The sequence below is a fragment of the Neltuma alba genome, unplaced genomic scaffold, assembly GCF_004799145.2.
Source record: "Neltuma alba isolate B1F8T4 unplaced genomic scaffold, ASM479914v2 tig00012102_pilon, whole genome shotgun sequence".
Taxonomy (NCBI): domain Eukaryota; kingdom Viridiplantae; phylum Streptophyta; class Magnoliopsida; order Fabales; family Fabaceae; genus Neltuma; species Neltuma alba.
This window is the reverse complement of record NW_021636656.1, coordinates 2,428-22,770: the sequence shown is the minus strand read 5'-3', so window position 1 is coordinate 22,770 and position 20,343 is coordinate 2,428. Positions and strand designations below refer to the sequence as shown.

Here is a 20,343-nt window from a genome sequence, read left to right as displayed (position 1 = left end):
AGAAAGGGACAGAAAAAAAAAACGAAAAGAAATTATAGTGCTGGCAGTGTTTTGAGCAAATCATCATATCCAAATTCTATTTTGGCTTTTGCAATACTTGTGTCAATTGAGTTTCTGACTTTTCTTGAAGGTCCATATTCAATACTCTTAATTTCTCAAAGTTCCTAAGTGTTGGCTGATTCTGCATATTGTGATTGCTTTGTTTAAATTGTTTAGTTCTTTAAAGAGCCTCAAGAGGGATTTCAGAGTGGAAAAAGGCAAGAGTGATATACCTCAATTTAAAAGCCAAGTTTGAGTGAAACACGAGTGTTGAGTGTCATTCTTGAGGGAAACACGTGAGGAAATTTGTGAGGAACTTTACTTCACTAACATAATTAATTTTCCTTGAAGTCACAATGTCTAATGCAGATGGGACATCTGGTGGTAGTGGAAATCCAATGAATATTGAAGACACCCTTAGGGCAATGCAGCAACATTTTCAACGGATGAATGTGGTTTATGGAGAGATAAGGGATAGAATGGATAGACAAGATGAAAGGATTGTAAATCTGCAAAGAGCCCAACCTAAACCTAGAAGGCATGGAAGGCAAAGGGAGGTTTCTATGGATGACTTTGAATCTGAAAATAACAAAGTTGGTGGTAGTGAGGATGAAGTCAATTCTGAATCTGAAGTTGAACTGATAAGGAATAGGCATAGAGGGGATAGGTATGGGAGAAGATATGGGAGAAATAACCCAAGGGAGAGAGATAGAGTAGATGGGAACCTTGGGAGCATCAAAATGAAGATACCATCATTCCAAGGTAGAAATGATCCTGAAGCCTACTTAGAGTGGGAAAAGAAAATAGAAATGATCTTTGAGTGTCATAATTATTCTGAAGCTAAAAAGGTGAAGTTGGCAGCAATAGAATTCACTGATTATGCCATTGTTTGGTGGGATAAATTGGGTATTAATAGGAGGAATAATGGAGAGAGGCCTGTAACAACTTGGAGCGAAATGAAAGCTCTAATGAAGAAGAGATTTGTTCCCAACCATTATTTTAGAGAGCTTTATCAAAAGTTGCAGACCCTTACACAAGGTCCTAGGAGTGTAGAGGAGTACAATAAGGAGATGGAATTGGCCATGATAAGAGCTAATGTGCAAGAAGATAGAGAAGCAACAATGGCCCGATTTCTAAGTGGGTTGAACAAAGATATAGCTGATATAGTTGAATTGCATCATTATGTAGAACTAGAAGACATGGTGCATATGGCTATTAAGGTGGAAAAGCAACTCAAGCGAAAAGGTGCTTCAAAATTTCATTCTGGATCAACTTCTTCTTTCAAACAGAATTGGAAGAAAGGAGAAAAAGCTATCCAAAAGGAGACCACTAGAGGCAAAGAAGAAGCTTCATCAAAGAGCAAAGGTAAATCTGATTCCCAAACTTCTAGAAATAGGGATATAAAATGTTTCAAGTGTTTGGGTACAGGTCATATTGCTTCTCAATGCCCCAACAAGAGAGTTATGATTCTGAAAAATAATGAAGTTGTGACTGAAAGTGAGAGTGAAAGTGATGACTCCATGCCCCTACTTGAAGATGCTAGTGATGATGGGATTGAGTATGCTGTGGAAGGAGAATGCCTTGTGGTTAGAAGAGCCTTGAATTGTCAAGTGAAGGAAGATGAGTTGAATGAGCAAAGGGAAAATATTTTCCATACTCGCTGCCTCATTAATAACAAGGTATGTAGTTTGATAATTGATGGTGGGAGTGTTACAAATGTTGCAAGCACTACAATGGTTGAGAAATTACATTTGCCCACTGTTAGACACCCTAGACCATACAAGCTGCAATGGCTGAATGAATGTGGGGAGATTAAAGTTGATAAGCAAGTTCTTGTTTCTTTTTCAATTGGGAAGTATTGTGATGAAGTATTATGTGATGTTGTTCCTATGCATGCTGGACATATACTTTTGGGAAGACCTTGGGAATTTGATAGAAAGGTAAAGAAAGATGGGCTTACAAATAGATATTCTTTTGTAATGAACAACAGACCCATTACTCTTGTACCATTGACCCCAAAGCAAGTGTATGAGGATCAACTTAAGATGAAAAAAGAGAGAGATAAAAAAGAGAGTGATATGAAAAATGTGAGAGAGACATCAAAAAGAAATGGGAGTGAAAAGGAGAGAAAAGATGAGAGTTCAAAAAAAGAATTTCAGAAAAAAAATGAAGAGAGAAAAGAGAAAAAGAAATTGAGTTTTTATGCAAAAGAAAGTGAAGTGAGGAATGCCTTTTTGGCTGAACAACATTTGCTTCTCCTTGTTTACAAGGAATCCTTTTTGGATACTAATGACATTAACTCTTCCTTTCCAAGTGTTGTTAGTTCTTTATTGCAGGAATATGTTGATGTGTTCCCAGAGGAGATTCCACCTGGATTACCACCCATTAGAGGAATTGAGCATCAAATTGATTTCATTCCAGGAGCAACAATTCCTAATAGGCCAGCCTATAGAAGCAATCCAGAAGAGACAAAGGAACTTCAAAGGCAAGTGGAAGAGCTCATGGCAAGGGGATATGTTAGAGAAAGCTTGAGTCCTTGTGCTGTTCCGGTACTTTTGGTCCCAAAGAAAGATGGAACTTGGAGGATGTGCATTGATTGCAGAGCTGTGAATAACATCACTATAAAGTATCGCCATCCCATTCCTAGATTAGATGATATGCTTGATGAATTGCATGGTTCTATTGTCTTTTCTAAGATTGATTTGAAATCTGGATACCATCAAATTAGAATGAGGGAAGGGGATGAATGGAAAACTGCTTTCAAAACAAAACATGGTTTGTATGAATGGTTAGTTATGCCATTTGGGTTAACTAATGCACCTAGTACTTTCATGAGATTAATGAATCATGTTTTGCGTGCTTTCATTGGGAAATTTGTTGTGGTTTATTTTGATGACATTCTGATTTACAGCAAGAATCTTGATGAGCATTTGAATCATTTGCATTGTGTGCTTGATGTTTTGAGAAAGGAAAAATTGTTTGCAAATATGAAGAAGTGTGATTTTTGTATGGATAAAATTGTTTTTCTTGGCTTTGTGGTGAGTGCTAAAGGAATAGAAGTTGATGAAGAAAAGATAAGAGCTATTAAAGAATGGCCAACACCTAAAAGCATAACTGAGGTGAGAAGCTTTCATGGTTTGGCTAGTTTTTATAGGCGCTTTGTCAAAGATTTTAGCACACTTGCTGCACCACTCACTGAAGTTATTAAAAAGTCTGTTGGTTTTAAATGGGATAAAGAACAAGATGTTGCATTCATTAGGCTTAAGGATAAATTGTGTTCTGCACCTGTATTAGTATTGCCTAACTTTAACAAAACTTTTGAGATTGAATGTGATGCATCTGGAGTTGGAATAGGAGCTGTTTTGATGCAGGAAGGAAAGCCAATTGCTTATTTTAGTGAAAAGTTGAATGGAGCAGCCTTGAAGTATCCAACATATGACAAGGAGCTCTATGCACTTAAAAGAGCATTAGAGAATTGGCAACACTACCTTTGGCCTAAACAATTTGTAATTCATACTGATCATCAATCTTTGAAGCACATTAAGGGTCAAGGTAAGCTGAACAAGAGACATGCAAGGTGGCTGGAATTTATTGAGACATTTCCGTATGTCATCAGATACAAGAAAGGTAAAGAAAATGTGGTGGCTGATGCATTGTCAAGAAGGTATACTCTTCTTACTACTCTAAATGCTAGGTTGCTTGGTTTTGAATATATCAAGGAATTGTATGCCATTGATGCTGATTTTGCTGAAGTGTTTCTTGCTTGTGAAAAGAAAGCATTTGAAAAGTTTTATAGGATTGATGGGTACTTGTTTAAAGAAAACAGATTGTGTGTGCCTCAATGTTCTTTGCGAGAATTACTTGTGAGAGAAGCACATGGGGGAGGATTAATGGGTCACTTTGGTGTGAAAAAGACTTTGGATGTTTTGCATGAACATTTCTTTTGGCCTAAAATGAAACGTGATGTGGAAAGAATCTGTGCTAAATGCATAACTTGTAAAAAGGCTAAATCTAGAGTCTTGCCACATGGTTTGTACACCCCATTACCTGTGCCTAGTGAACCTTGGGTAGATATATCAATGGATTTTATTTTGGGTTTACCTAGGTCAAGAAAGGGTATGGATTCCATATTTGTGGTTGTCGATAGATTTTCTAAAATGGCACATTTCATTGCTTGCCATAAAACTGATGATGCCACATACATTGCTGATTTGTTCTTTAAGGAAATTGTAAGACTTCATGGTGTTCCTAAAAGTATTGTTTCTGATAGGGATACAAAATTCTTGAGTCATTTTTGGAGGATTTTGTGGGGTAAGCTGGGTACTAAATTATTGTTTTCTACTGCTTGTCATCCACAAACTGATGGACAAACTGAGGTAGTTAATAGAACTTTAACTCAATTGCTTAGAACTGTGATTCAAAAGAACTTGAAGAATTGGGAAAATTGCTTGTCATTCATTGAATTTGCTTACAATAGGAGTGTGCACTCATCTACTGATTATTCTCCTTTTGAAATAGTGTATGGTTTTAATCCACTAACTCCTTGGATTTATTACCATTGCCTATTGATGAGAGGGCCAGTCTTGATGGGACAAAAAAAGCTGAAACAGTGAAACAACTTCATCAAAAAGTGAAACAACAAATTGAAAAGAAAAATGAGCAATATGCATCCAAGGCTAACAAAGGAAGAAGGCGTGTTCTCTTTGAACCTGGTGATTGGGTGTGGGTGCATATGAGGAAAGAAAGATTTCCAGCTCAAAGAAAGTCCAAATTAGCTCCAAGAGGAGATGGTCCATTTCAAGTGCTTGAAAGAATCAATGACAATGCTTACAAAATTGATTTACTTGGTAAGTATAATGTTAGTGCTACTTTCAATGTGGCTGATTTATCTCCTTTTGATGCAGGTGATGATTCGAGGTCGAATCCTTTTGAGGAGAGGGGGAATGATGCGATACAGCAAGCTAACTCCTCAACTTCCAATGATCCATTGCAAATCCCAACTGGACCAATCACAAGAGCAAGAGCTAAAAGAATTAAGGAAGCTTTGAGTGGGCTAGTGCAAGACACCTTGACAAAGCAAATGGCATTTATTGGAGTATCAAATCTGGATAAAAATGCTGAGGATGTCACTAATGTCATTTGGGCTGAAAATGGAGCTACTGATCATATCTTGGGCTTGGAGACTTCAATTTAAGGAGCTTGGATCAAGTACAACACATGAGAAGACTCATTTGGGCCTAATTAATCATATTTTGGGCTTGATATGCTGATTATATTTCATTAAATGCATTTGTGCGAAAATTCATAATTAGTTGGCAGATTTGACTTTTGAATTTCCAAGTTACCTAAATCAAGTCCTTATGAATTTATTATGTTTTGATTTTCTAGATTGCATTTAATGCTTTTTAGGTCAGATCTTGAATGTATCCTCTATAAGATATTGTAACCCTCATTTTGGGAGGAGATTTGGAATTTTGAATGAAAACTTGCATTTTGCAATTTCTGATTGAGAGGAGTTCTCTCTAGGGTTCTTCATTGAACTAACAGACTTATCAAGGCTTGATCAATCTTGTGGCGTCTTTCAACACTTCGGGTCCTTGTTCTTCCGTGTTCAAGGGTTCAAGTAGATCACCAGACCTTTGTTTACGTTCTTGGGGTGCGTATATTCAGATCGGTTGTGGGTTCGTGGGATTTTTCCCTTGTGGGTTCTCACCAACATATCAATTTTAAGTGATTTACTATTTGTTTTAAAGCTTAGGATGTTCATTGGCAGATTTATTCATTTACTTTACTTTTACTCTGCCTCAACTTTACTGCACATTAAGAGTCATTTATCCCCTTTACTTTAAATTAACATATCATAATAATTCCTTGCATACTCATTATCATTCCAACATTACCTAATTCATTCTCATGCATTAACATGCTCCATCATCCATGCCATTAACATTAACATTACATAATATCATTGCCATTATCCATATATACATTAACACAGGAATTACATAATATAATATAATACATTTCTTCAATTCTTCTCTTCTTTTCTTTGCTTCCACTTCTTGCATCCTCTTGCTTTCTCATTAACACCTATTAGGGTTGGTCAAGGGAAGTTGAGATTCAAGAGAATCTCAATTGCCAACATTACCTATATGTGTGTAAGACAAGTGCTAAGTGTATGACGTGCTTGGTCTCATGCTCTCATGCTTATAAAATGACATCCTCTAATGCTCAATATTTTATTCACACATGGCCATGGAATATACAAGAAACAAAGCAACATTCAATCTTTTATATTCTAAATCATCGTCAAGTAACATCACACACAAACATGCATATCAAGCACACAATAAGGCCAAGTTCACTACCTTGTGTCATTGAGCTTTCTCTTGCCTCCAACTATTTCGGTTGCTTGCTCAACCTTTTTTATTCATATTTCTTGATATCTTATGGCCTTAAATATATTAGCACATAATGTTATTAACTCATTAGATCCATAACCATAATCAACATCAACACTTTGCTCATGTCCCCAGAAAATGAATAGGTTGGCTTTAATGAATTTAAAGCCTATTTATACACTATCCAGGAGAAGTCAAAATAAATTGTCTATGGTTGACTTTTGATCTGAGAAAAATTAAAAAAATTTCCTATGATGAAAAGGTAGTATTGGTGCCTAGAGATAGAGTCTCGGAGTCATGGGCTAATAGAGAAAATTCGGTCAAGTTTATTTCGAAGTAAATATTATTAAATGTTTAATAGAGAGAAAAGAATAAAACACATCCCTCTCTATGAACATGTATATATGTAATGCCATGTAAGGTTATTTGTGATGAAAAAAGGGTGTCAGAATATGTCCTAAGGTTACCGGATAAGTTAGGACCCAAAAAAAGTACCCAATATGGTGATAAAACTGTAAAATACGTGTAGGATTGAGCAAAGAACCTGTAACCTATCATGCTTGCCTGTAACCTGAAAATTTTTTACCCATTTAGGCCTGCCCAAAAAACATGTAAAATAGGCAGGCTAGAAGCATAAACAGGCGAGCCACGGGCACAACCTTGGGCTGCCTGTGCCCACCTATATTTTTTTAATTTTTTATATGTATGTATCTTATTATAATACTTTATTTTTTTCCTACCCATGTAAAAGTAATAACTTTGGTTCAGTGGCTCAAGTGCTTTGCCTATTACTTGTCTTCACTCCCAAGTTCGATTCCCATAATCCCATCCCATTGTTAAATATTTTTATCATTTTTTATATAATATTTAAATTAAATTTTAGAACTCAAAAAGCCCTCTCACTTCCTCATATCTCCCACCGCCATTTTCTGCCTTTCTCTAATCCTCTCTAGTCTTCAACTCTCCATACATCACCTTTTTTTCGCCAGTCCCTTCCTCCTCCATCCACTCCTTTCTTCTTCTTCCCCTTCTCTCACATTGTTGTTACCATCTTTTCCTCCACCGCTTCTAAGACATCTCACCCTTGACCTCTGATCTCGACCACGTGGCAGCAACGGTGACTTGTGGGTAATACTCATGGCCTTATATGAAATTTTTCTGCCCTCTTTCAGTCTTCTTTGTCACACCTCCTTTATTACCTTGTTATATAGCAATTAGAATCCTTTAGGATCATTGTATAGGCCTTAGGTATAAGAAAAATTCAAATATGAAATTTTCATTTTCGGTTTACTATTCACAATTCACAGTATTTTAGGCCAATTTTGAAAATTTATAACTAAATGTAGCAAAATCAAAGCTGAGTGGTTCCAATTTCTATTTGAAGCTTGTCATGCCTTCTATAAATGAAAAATACTCATTAGCCTCATATCCTTCCGAAACAGAGCCAAAAAATTCGACAAGTTGTACTGTTCATTTGGTCAATTTTTAAATTTCTAGTATTTTAGCCCAAATTTGGAAGGGCATATATCTCTTAGCACAAAACTCCAAATTTAATGATCTATCTCTTATTTTTAAAGCTAAAAATAAAGATCTATAAGCCTGCCAAATTTTAAGTCCAAATTTGCCTATTTGCTCATTATTTTATGTGACACAAGATTGTCCCTGTTTTAGGCATTTTTATCCCCTAATTCATTATCTGTTGAATTTCTTTTCCTTTTTCCATGTGATATACCAATGAAGCGTCCCATTATCCATATTTCTACCATCAAAGCACATTATATTAACTTGGATATAAAAAGGGCATTGTCTAGAATTCATTACAACATCATCATAAAGTTTACCAAAATATTACATTTGTTCATATATCATCACAAAATCCATAATGCTCCTTGCCCTTGTCCAAGGATGAACCACTTCCTAGGAGGGAATGAGATTTCATAGAAATCTCAGTAGCAATGAACTATAATTCTCATGTAAATCAAGCAAGATATAATGTGACATACTTTGAAACTTCAAGACATCCTCAAATGCATATTTCCATACCAAAAGAGGAACATCAACACTTTCACATTAGCATATTTCCATGTATTTGGCTAAAGCACAATCAAAGGTTAGCAAATCAACAATTATCACAACACAAATTTCTCAGTTCAAGCAACTAACATAATCAGATTAAAAAAGCAAGATAAACACTTAAATTATAATTCAATACTACCTCTTAGTCCTTGTACAACTCAGTCTCCTTAAGGAAATATGATTCTTCTTGTTTCCTCTCCTCAAAGCCTATTAATCCAAGCATTCAGACCGAATTGGGGTAGCATTTTTCCTTGAATTTTCATGCAAAAACCTAATCAAAATAAGCTTAAATCTTAGCTGTAGCAAGGCTTAGACATACCTTGATGATTCCTTGATAAAAGCTTGCTAATTCCTTCCCCAAATCACTCAAGAATTTTAGTCCACAAGTCTGGAATTCAAATGAATAGAACCTCCCCTTAGTTTTCCCAATTTCTACCTATTTTTGGTATTTTAAGGGGATATTTATAGGTAAAATATTCTGCCATTTTCCCCTTATTTTGGATAACCAAAGTGCCACCTAAGAGGGGCACTTGGCTACCATCAAGTGTAAGAAACATTCAGATCGAGCCATGTGTCCATTTGCTAGAATATTCCAAGATTTTTACATGAAAACTAGGTTTTATTTCAATTTAATTGAAGGGTCCAGAAACTGTACAAAATTAGGCCTCTTCCAGGCCCAATGTGGGGTCCACTTATGGTTTAGGATGGCCCAAAAAGATGGGTCAAATAAAATCACAATTCTAAACCATTTTGAAACTTTATCAATTACTATTCACTAGTGACATTTCATAATTTTTGTATGCCTCTAAAAATTTATTTCTCTTCATGAAAAATCCCATTTTAATATAAGGATATGATTTGAAAATTTTTAGAATTTTTCTCTACCTCTAACTATTTATTTTGAATTTTCCTTGATTAGGCGTCTATTGGTAAGACTGTGGGAAATAAATTCCCATAAACTAATCCTTGAGCTTCCAAGGCCTAAAATAAATTTTATAAATTTTTATAAATATTTAAATAATTAATTCATATTTTTATCATAATTATTGAGGTCTTTAACTATTTAAAATAATTATTTTTCTCTGACTTTTTACTATTTTTCCAGAAAAACCTTCGTATTCAGAAAATTCCATAATAATTTATTTTCACATGATTTTCACCTTTAGAGCTTTCGTTGAGGTTCCAAAACCTGTAATTCACACTTCTATTATTTTTTTGGATTTTTTGAAAAAATTTTCAAATTTTTCTATTTTGCCCTTCCTACACCGATAATTCTGAAAATGCCAGCCAGGGTCCTATCAGGGTTTCTCATCAAAATTTGTTTCATTCCTCTGTCTACATTCTATATCGGCCCTTATCCTAGTTTTTAACTCCTTATGTCCAGATGAAATTTTTTAGGATGTGACATTCTTCATCTTCTTCAATCTATCATCTTCATTTTCATAAATGGTTCTACCCTTCTTATTCTTATGATTTTTTTATAAAATTTTTTGATTTTTTGATTTATTTTTTACTTTGAAAATTTTGTTGAGGTATGATCAATGCTGTAATAGTGGTTGTTTGATTCATTTTGTAGTCTTTCTCTTTTAAGGAGAGTTTTTTTAGGAAATAATAAACAGGCCAACCCGTCCTTACGCAAACAGACACGAGTTTGTGCTAACCCGTTTATTACGGGTTCAAACTAGTTGATTACGATTATGGGTTGCCCTGTGCCTATGTAATCTTAAATAGGTAGGGCACGAGTTGGGCAGCCTATTAGTCTACCCTAAATACGTGGAGGGATAGTCAAAACTGAGAGGGAGCGCAAATTTATTCCTATTTTCCTCTATATTTTAATGCTAATTTGATAAGGGGAGATGGATGGAATCATACAATTTTTTAAGGGGCATGCTTAGAAGAAATGAAATTATTTAATAAAAAATTAAGTTCTAATCACATGTGTGTTTAGGTGGCATGCATGTGACATCATCTTGAAGAGGAAAAATATGATGAAGAAACCTAGCAAATTACATGGAAATATGATCAAGACACCTGGCAAATTACATGGAAGATCATATGGGACATGATTCAATTAGATAACAAGTGTTACCGTAAAGTAAATAATTAGATTAACCAAGATAAATAGTAACCCTAACATTATAAATACCCCTTCCCTCCTCCTATTTTTGTTTTTGGATGACCAAGAGGAAGAGCAAGGGGGAGCAAGAAATATTGAGGCCAAGAAGGAGAAGAGGAAGAGTTTCAAGTTCTATGCAAGACCAAGATTCAAGACAAGGTAGGATCATGGTTTTTAATATAGCTTACGATGCCCTATATCTTGCAAAGCCTGGTTATGGTTTTTGTTGATTTTTCAAAGCTTTAGACCCTAAGATGAGATGCTATCTGAATGTGATTAAGGCATGAAAAAGATTGATTGAAGTTGGATCAATGATTAAGAGGAGAAAAAAAAGTAGAAATCAAGTAGTTTTGTGATAAAAATTGAATGAATCCAACTTCCCCTAATTTTATATAATTTTTGGCCAGACCTAGGGATTGGGTTAGGGTTGGATATTGATGATTTTGATGCCTCTAATATGTTTAGAATGAAAAATTATGTGGGGTAAAGGTAAGAAAGAAAGCTTGGAAGCATTATAATTAAAAATAGAATTTTGAACCCTAAACCCTATATGTCTCGGCCAAGTTGAGTTGAAGGGGAAGGAGTTGGACTTCTTGAATTTGAGCTTGGAAACATGCAAAATTATACGAAAATATCATATGAAATTAATTTTAGAAAGATTGGGAATCAAACTTAAAAGTTAAAAGTCAATTATTTTTAAAACCTGTGGTAATTCCTCAAGTATTATTCCCCATTTTTCTCAAGTATCAAATAATTCAATTTTAGCTAGTATTCATAATTAGCCAAAACCCTGGAAATTTCATCAATTTGTTCTAAGGTATTTTTGTCATATTAGTCTCATACCAGCATCAAAACCTCATTTTCCATTTTTTAATTTTATAGATTTTTTGGTATACTTTCCATCACTGCCTTTTCCAGCTCCAAATTTTGGGAATTTACTGATATAAGGGACGGATATGGATCGGCTAGAAACAAGTTAGGAAACTGGACGAACGATCAAAGGTAGAACCTTAAGAGAACCTGTCTCTTACAACCCTAGCCATGGAGACACCACAAGGATGATCAGTCCTTGATACAGTCGAGTATTCCCACGAGAATACGAGGCGGCAAGCAAAGCTCACTCAAGAGAAATAAAATTCTCTAAAATTCATTCATTCAAATCTGATTCTCAATTACAAAAAACGTAGCCTTATATAGGCAGCAAAAGAACACTCTAGAATCAAAAAACCCTAGGTCATAAATGCCATAAATGTGCCTTAATGATGATTAACTATCTTGGTTGGCACCAATTAAGGCTAAAGGAAATAGGAAATTACCTTTTCTGAAGAAAAAGGCTTCTACCTAAAAATAGGAAACTAACCTAAAATATTCTTATGCAATCTTTGACCAAAAGGCCTTATTTAATGCAAATAAAAATGGAAACTTAAAAAAACGAAATTAAACCATAACTAATACATAAAGACGCCTTCTTGATTCTTCTTGAATATTCTTGGACGTCACTTATGCTCCTCCTCCAAGGCACATGCTTGTCACATGGTATTTTGAGTGAATTCTTTAATCTGGACTGTACATGGGCCTTGTACATCATCTTGTTTGGTTCTAGCAATGTAATCACCATGTTTGGACCCTTGATGGGCTGATTGAGGGATGCTTCTTCCAAATAAATGGGCTCTAACTCTTTAAGATCTTTTATCAAACAATTCAGCGCCTCTTTCATAGATTTGGTCCTTGCTCTTGTCATTGGGCCTACAATGCCTTGTAATGGGTCTTTTAGAATATTGGACTTCCATCTTTTAGCTTGGGCTCCACGCTCCGTGTTTGGTCTTCCTTTGATGCTTGATCATGCCATGCTCCCCTATCATTCCCTCCCTGCTCAAAAGGATTCGTCCTCGAATCTACAGCATCAAAGAGAGATAAATCAGTCACATTAAATGTAGCACTTACATTACCGTAGGAGCTAGGCAAATCTATTTATAAAGCATTATCATTGATTCGCTCCAAGATTTGGAAAGGGCCATCTCCTCTTGGCTGCAACTTAGACTTTCGTTGTTCTGGAAACCTCTCCTTTCGCAAGTGTATCCAAACCCAGTCTCCAGGCTGAAAGACAACCTTCCTACGACCTTTGTTAGCTTGCTTTGTATATTGCTCATTCTTTCTCTCGATGTTGGCCCTCACCTTAGCATGTAATTCCTGCACAAACTCAGCCTTTTTCTTGCCATCAAGGTAGCTCATTCACTAGAAGGCAAAGGCAGAATATCCAAAGGAGATAGAGGATTAAAGCCATAAACAATCTCAAATGGAGAGAAAGAAGTGGAAGAGTGAATAGCCCTGTTATATGCAAATTCAATATGAGGCAAGCAGTTGACCCAATTCTTCAAGTTCTTTTGAATTATTGCACGTAACAAGGTAGTGAGTGTTCTATTGACGACCTCAGTTTGCCCATCCGTTTGGGGATGTGCCACAGTAGAAAACAGCAACTTAGTTCCAAGCTTACTCCACAAGGTCCTCCAAAAATGGCTAAGAAACTTTACATCCCTATCACTCACAATGGTTTTAGGCAATCCATGCAATCTAACAATTTCTTTGAAGAACAAGTCAGCAATATGCACAGCATCATTTGTTTTAGAACAAGCAATATAAAATGAGCCATTTTACTAAATCTATCCACTACAACAAAGATACTATCTTTCCCAGATTGAGACCTAGGCAAGCCCAACACAAAATCCATAGAAATATCTACCCAGGTTGGGAAGGCACAGGTAGAGGGGAATATAAACCATGAGGTTGAACCTTAGACTTTGCATGCCTACATGTCACACATTTAGCACAAACAGACACAACGTCTTTGCGCATACCAGGCCAATAAAAGTGTTCATGCAAAAGAGCTAATGTTTTGTCAACACCAAAGTGACCCATCAAACCACCACCATGAGTTTCTTTTACAAGCAGCTCGCGCATAGAGAAATTGGGAATGCACAATTTATCTTTCTTAAAAAGAAACCCATCAGATCTATAAAAGTCATTCACCCCATGCTTTTCACAAGAAAGCCAAATTTTGGAAAAATCACAATCAGAGTCATACAACCCTTTCAATAATTCAAATCCAAGTAATCTAGCATGAAGAGAAGTGATAAGAGAATACCTCCTAGAAAGAGCATCAGCAACAACATTCTCTTTACCTTGCTTATGCTTGATCACATAAGGAAACGTCTCTATGAATTCCAACCAGCGAGCATGCCTCTTGTTAAGCTTACCTTGAGACTTTAGAAACTTCAAACTTTCATGATCAGAGTGAATAATGAATTCCTTGGGCCATAAATAATGCTGCCATGTTTCTAAAGTTCGTTTTAAAGCATAGAGTTCCTTTGTCATAAGTAGAGTAATTCAAAGAAGCTCCACTTAATTTCTCACTGAAGTAGGCAATAGGCCTAGACTTCTTGCATTAGAACAGCACCAATACCAATCCCAGAAGCATCACATTCAATTTCAAAAACTTTATTAAAATCAGGTAAACACAAAAGTGGTGCATTGGTTAATTTCTCTTTCAAGGTATTAAAAGCTGTTTCTTGTGTTTCACCCCATTTAAATGTCACATGCTTCTTAACAAGCTCATTTAGAGGTGCAGCAATAGTTGAAAAATCTTTCACAAACCTCCTATAGAAACTTGCTAGTCCATGAAAACTCCTGACTTCATTGGCATTCTTTGGGGTTGGCCAATCTCTTATAGCTTTTAACTTTTCCTCATCCACATGGATCCCTTGAGCACCTACAACAAAACCAAGAAACACAACAGAATCCATGCAAAAGGAGCTTTCTGAAAATTAGCATATAAGCTATTCTCCCTAAGAGTTCGAAACACCTCATGCAAGTGAATAACATGGTCATCTATTGTTTTTACTATAGACAAGAATATCATCAAAGTAGACAACCACAAACTTCCCAATAAATGAACGAAAACATGATCATCAAACTCATGAAGGTGCTAGGTGCATTAGTTAACCCAAAAGGCATAACTAACCATTCATACAATCCAAATTTAGTTTTAAATGCTGTTTTCCATTCATCTCCCTCTTTCATGCGAATTGATGATAACCACTCCTTAGGTCAATTTTAGAGAATAAAGTAGCACCATGCAACTCATCCAACATGTCATCTAATCTAGGAATGGGGTAGCGATACTTAACTGTTATTTTGTTGATGGCTCTACAATCAATGCACATTCGCCATGAACCATCTTTCTTGGGCACTAGAAGTACTGGAACAGCACATGGGCTCAAACTTTCCCTACAAAGCCTTCCTCATGAGTTCATCAACTTGGCATTGAATCTCTTTAGTTTCTTCGGGATTGGCTCTATAAGCTGGTCTATTAGGTATAGAAGCTCCAGGGAAAATCAATCCTATGCTCAATTCCTCTTAAGGGAGGAAGCCCATCGGGAACTTCATCAGGGAATAGGTCACCAAATTCCTGCAACAAAGCCACAACACTAGAAGGCAAAGAGGGGTTAAGTTCGTTAGTAGAAAAATAAGCATCCTTGCACACAAGCACCAAGACTCGCTCACTCACTAATGCTCTCTTAACCTCACTTTTTCCAGCAAATAGACTCTCTTTCTTTTGTTCATTTTCTCATATTCATTCCTCTTCTTTTCTTTTTTTTGTACTCTCTCTTTTTTACTCCACTCACTTATTTTTTTTGCATTCCTTCTCAATCCTCACTTGGTCATCATAAGCTTCTTTAGGCCTAAGAGGCTTCAATACAATGATTTTTCCACTGAAAGGTACAGAATAACAATTTTTGTAACCATCATGGTGAGCTCTACTATCAAACTGCCATGGTCTTCCAAGCAAGAGATGTCCAGCAAGCATTGGGACTACATCACATAAAACTTCAGCATGGTAGTTAATAGAGGAGCATGGCATGATCAAGCATCAAAGGAAGACCAAAACACGGAGCGTGGAGCCCAAGCTAAAAGATGGAAGTCCAATATTCTAAAAGACCCATTACAAGGCATTTCAGGCCCAATGACAAGAGCAAGGACCAAATCTATGAAAGAGGCGTTGAATTGTTTGATAAAAGATCTTAAAGAGTTAGAGCCCATTTATTTGGAAGAAGCATCCCTCAATCAGCCCATCAAGGGTCCAAACATGGTGATTACATTGCTAGAAGCCAAACAAGATGATGTACAAGGCCCATGTGCAGTCCAGATTAAAGAATTCACTCAAAATACCATGTGACAAGCATGTGCCTTGGAGGAGGAGCATAAGTGACGTCCAAGAATATTCAAGAAGAATCAAGAAGGCGTCTTTATGTATTAGTTATGGTTTAATTTCGTTTTTTTAAGTTTCCATTTTTATTTGCATTAAATAAGGCCTTTTGGTCAAAGATTGCATAAGAATATTTTAGGTTAGTTTCCTATTTTTAGGTAGGAGCCTTTTTCTTCAAGAAAAGGTAATTTCCTATTTCCTTTAGCCTTAATTGGTGCCAACCAAGATAGTCAATCATCATTAAGGCACATTTATGGCATTTATGACCTAGGGTTTTTTTGATTCTAGATTGTTCTTTTGCTGCCTATATAAGGCTACGTTTTTTGTAATTGGAAACAGATTTGAATGAATGAATTTTAGAGAATTTTATTTCTCTTGAGTGAGCTTTGCTTGCCGCCTCGTATTCTCGTGGGAATACTCGACTGTATCAAGGACTGATCATCCTTGTGGTGTCTCCATGGCTAGGGTTGTAAGAGACAGGTTCTCTTAAGGTCCTACCTTTGATCGTTCGTCTAGTTTCCTAACTTGTTTCTAGCCGATCCGTATCCGTTCCTTATATCATTTGGTATCAGAGCTAAGGTTTGCTAGCTTTCAAGTTCTATCCTTTTGGTGTTTTATTTTTGTTGCTTTCTCTATTGCTTCCGTTTTCCTTTCGTTTCCATCTTCTCATTCTGTCTTCCTCCTTTCTTCCTTATTTTCATCCCTTATTATTATTTTTTCGTTTTTTTTTCCTTTTCCTCTCCTTCCCACCCATTGTTTTTTTTTTGTCACTTGACTTGCTTGCTCTTTTAAGTAGAAAAAAAAAAAAAAAAAAGGAAAAAAAAAATGCTGTTGTGTTGAAAACAAAAAAAAAAAAAAGGGGCTGCTAAAGTTGCTGAAAAAAAAAAAAATTCGAAAAAAAAAAAAAAAGGAGAAAGTTTCAGATTTGGAGATTGCAGCATAAGAGACAAGTTTCCTAATTTGAAAGAGCTTCCATTGCAAGTCACAATTAATTTCCTAAATCTTTATACTTGGGTGGTAAGACTCCACTTTCTTTATATCTAATTTCCTATTTGAATACTGTCCTTTTTTATTACTTTCCTATTTTCTTTCTTCAAGTTTCCTTCTTTCTTGTTTCCTATTCCTTTTCCTTCCTTTTCATATTACTTTCCTAATTCAATTTTTTCTTGCAAGGTACCATTTCCTAAAGTTGTCTCAAGGTAGTACCTTTCCTAATTACTTTGTTTCCTATTTTCCTTTACTTTCACAACCTATTTTCATTTTGCAAATTCTGCCTCCCTTTTTCCACGTTTTTTTTCCTATCATTTTTTTTAAAATCATAAACTTCTTCTCTCATTTTTGCCCCCTCCTTTTATTCCATCCTCACATTTCCCTCTTTCACATAGTCACTGGTTTCTTACCAATTTTGGTTGTGGAGATTACCATTTACTAACATTGTCTCTTGATTTTGTTGAGTTTCAATCAAGAATATATAGGAGGCAAGTTTGAGTGGTAAAAGGCGAGAGTGTTATTACATCAATTTAAAAGCCAGATTTGAGTTAAACACGAGTGACACTACAATTTCTCGAGTGAAACACGCGAGTAGAGTGGTAAGGTCCCTTCTTACTATTTCATTTCTCTTTGATCACACTAACGTTTCAATTTCAAGATGAGTGACAAAGAAGCCAATATGGAAGAATTCAACACAGATCCTAAGCTGTTCATGAGAGCCATGAGAGATGAATTTCTCAAACTCAAGTTGGAGCTAGAGGAGCTAAAAGCATCCAAAGCAAGTAGTGGTGATGAGGAGGTGATTAGATCTGGTTCTTCATCCTCAAAGAATAGGAGCAGACCTGAAAAACGTGATTTGGACACCTATGACCCAAAGATCAAGTACCCTACCTTCAAGGGTAATATAAATCCAGATGCATACCTTGATTGGGAGATGAAGTTTGAGCAAATCTTCAGAATGAATGACTGGCCAGAAGAAAAGAAGGTAAAAATTGCTTCATATCAATTTTCTGACTATGCTATTGTTTGGTGGGAAGATTTACAGCTTAAAAGGCGCCTTAAGGGCAAAGGACCACCTCATACATGGTCAAAGCTAAAGAAACTCATGCGCAACAAGTATGTCCCTAGTTACTACTACCGAGAGCTAAATAGAAAGTTACGACTGTTTGGCCAAGGCTCTATGACTGTAGATGAATATGTGCATGAACTTGACCTTCTTAAAATGCGAGCTGGAGTACAAGAAGGAGAAGAAGCAAGCATGACCAGAATCATTGATGGGTTAAGGCCTGAAATTAGAGACAAAGTTGAGATGTACACTTTTGTTGATAAAGAAGAGCTAGTGCATAAAGCCATCAAAGTTGAGAAGCGGTATAAAGAAAAACACTCCAAATCCTCATCTCATGGTTGGAGGGACTCTAGATCAGCATCCAAGTGGAAGGATTCTAAGGCTAAAGATGTTGCAAAATTCACACCAAAAGCCAAGGAGGAATCCAAGCCCAAGATTGATGGCGGTAAGAAACTTGACTCTAAAACTTCTTCTACTGATAGAACCTCTTCTCTTCAATGTTTTAGATGTCATGGAAAAGGGCATATTGCTTCCCAATGTCCCAATAAGAGGGCCATGATTCTCAAAGATAATGGCGAGTATGACAGTGTGCATTCTAGCGATGAAAGTGAGGATGACATGCCTTCTTTGGTGACTGATTCTGAATTGGAGATTGATGAAGCTGAACCTGTTAAGGGAGAAGCATTAGTGGCTAGAAGAGCCCTAAACATGCAACCAAAGGAAGATAAAGAGCAAGAGCAGCGAGAGCTCATCTTCCACACTAGGTGCTTCATAAAGAATAAGGTATGTAGCATGGTTATTGATAGTGGTAGTGTTACCAATGTTGCTAGTACCTTACTTGTTGAAAAGTTGGATTTACCTACTATGAAGCATCCTAAGCCTTATAAATTGCAATGGTTGAATGATAGTGCTGAAGCTAAGGTCACTAAGCAAGTTTTGGTTTCTTTTTCTGTTGGCAACTACCATGCTGAAGTTTTATGTGATGTAGTCCCAATGCTTGCTGGACATCTTTTGCTTGGAAGACCATGGCAGTTTGATAGTAGAGCTCACCATGATGGTTACAAAAATTGTTATTCTGTACCTTTCAATGGAAAAATCATTGTATTGAAGCCTCTTAGGCCTAAAGAAGCTTATGATGACCAAGTGAGGATTGAGAAAGAATGCAAAAAAATAAGTGAGTGGAGTGAAAAAGAGAGAGTACAGAAAAAAGAAAAGAAAAGGAATGAATATGAGAAAAATGAACAAAAGAAAGAGAGTCTATTTGCTGGAAAAAGTGAGGTTAAGAGAGCATTATTGAGTGAGCAAGTCTTGGTGCTTGTGTGCAAGGATGCTTATTTTTCTACTAACCAACTTAACCCCTTTTGCCTTCTAGTGTTGTGGCTTTGTTGCAGGAATTTGGTGACCTATTCCCTGATGAAGTTCCCGATGGGCTTCCTCCCTTAAGAGGAATTGAGCATAGGATTGATTTCATCCCTGGAGCTTCTATACCTAATAGACCAGCTTATAGAGCCAATCCCGAAGAAACTAAAGAGATTCAACGCCAAGTTGATGAACTCATGAGGAAAGGCTTTGTAAGGGAAAGTTTGAGCCCATGTGCTGTTCCAGTACTCTAGTGCCCAAGAAAGATGGTTCATGGCGAATGTGCGTTGATTGTAGAGCCATCAACAAAATAACAGTTAAGTATCGCTACCCCATTCCTAGATTAGATGACATGTTGGATGAGTTGCATGGTGCTACTTTATTCTCTAAAATTGACCTAAGAAGTGGTTATCATCAAATTCGCATGAAAGAGGGAGATGAATGGAAAACAGCTTTTAAAACTAAATTTGGATTGTATGAATGGTTGGTTATGCCCTTGGGTTGACCAATGCACCTAGTACATTCATGAGCTTAATGAATCATGTTTTTCGTTCATTTATTGGAAAATTTGTGGTTGTCTACTTTGATGATATTCTTGTTTACAGCAGAACTTTAGATGACCATGTTATGCACTGTGCGAGGTGTTTAAAACTCTTAGAGAAAATAGCTTGTATGCTAATTTTCAAAAATGTTCTTTTGCATGGATTCTGTTGTGTTTCTTGGTTTTGTTGTAGGTGCTCAAGGGATTCGTGTGGATGAAGAGAAAGTGAAAGCTATCAGGGATTGGCCAACCCCAACAAATGCTAATGAAGTAAGGAGTTTCATGGATTAGCAAGTTTCTATAGGAGGTTTGTTAAGGATTTTTCATCTATTGCTGCACCTTTGAATGAACTTGTTAAGAAGCATGTTTTTTTAAATGGGGTGAATCACAAGAAAAGGCTTTTAACACCCTCAAGGAGAAATTAACTAATGCACCACTATTGTGTTTGCCTGATTTTAATAAAATTTTGAAGTGAATGTGATGCTTCTGGAT

The 20,343-nt window shown here is 36.2% G+C and overlaps 1 protein-coding gene across 1 annotated transcript; it reads left to right on the top strand.

Moving 5' to 3' along the window:
• Window positions 1-875: 875 nt before the first annotated feature.
• On the top strand, window positions 876-20,121 carry LOC114722675 (uncharacterized; the record flags this gene model as incomplete). The annotated part of the gene is made up of 7 exons (XM_028908752.1): window positions 876-1,979; window positions 2,376-2,624; window positions 3,072-3,703; window positions 3,836-4,596; window positions 4,749-5,095; window positions 17,544-18,141; window positions 20,045-20,121. Coding segments are annotated over 7 exons (3,768 nt in total), but the record flags the coding sequence as incomplete, so codon positions are not given.
• Window positions 20,122-20,343: the final 222 nt, after the last annotated feature.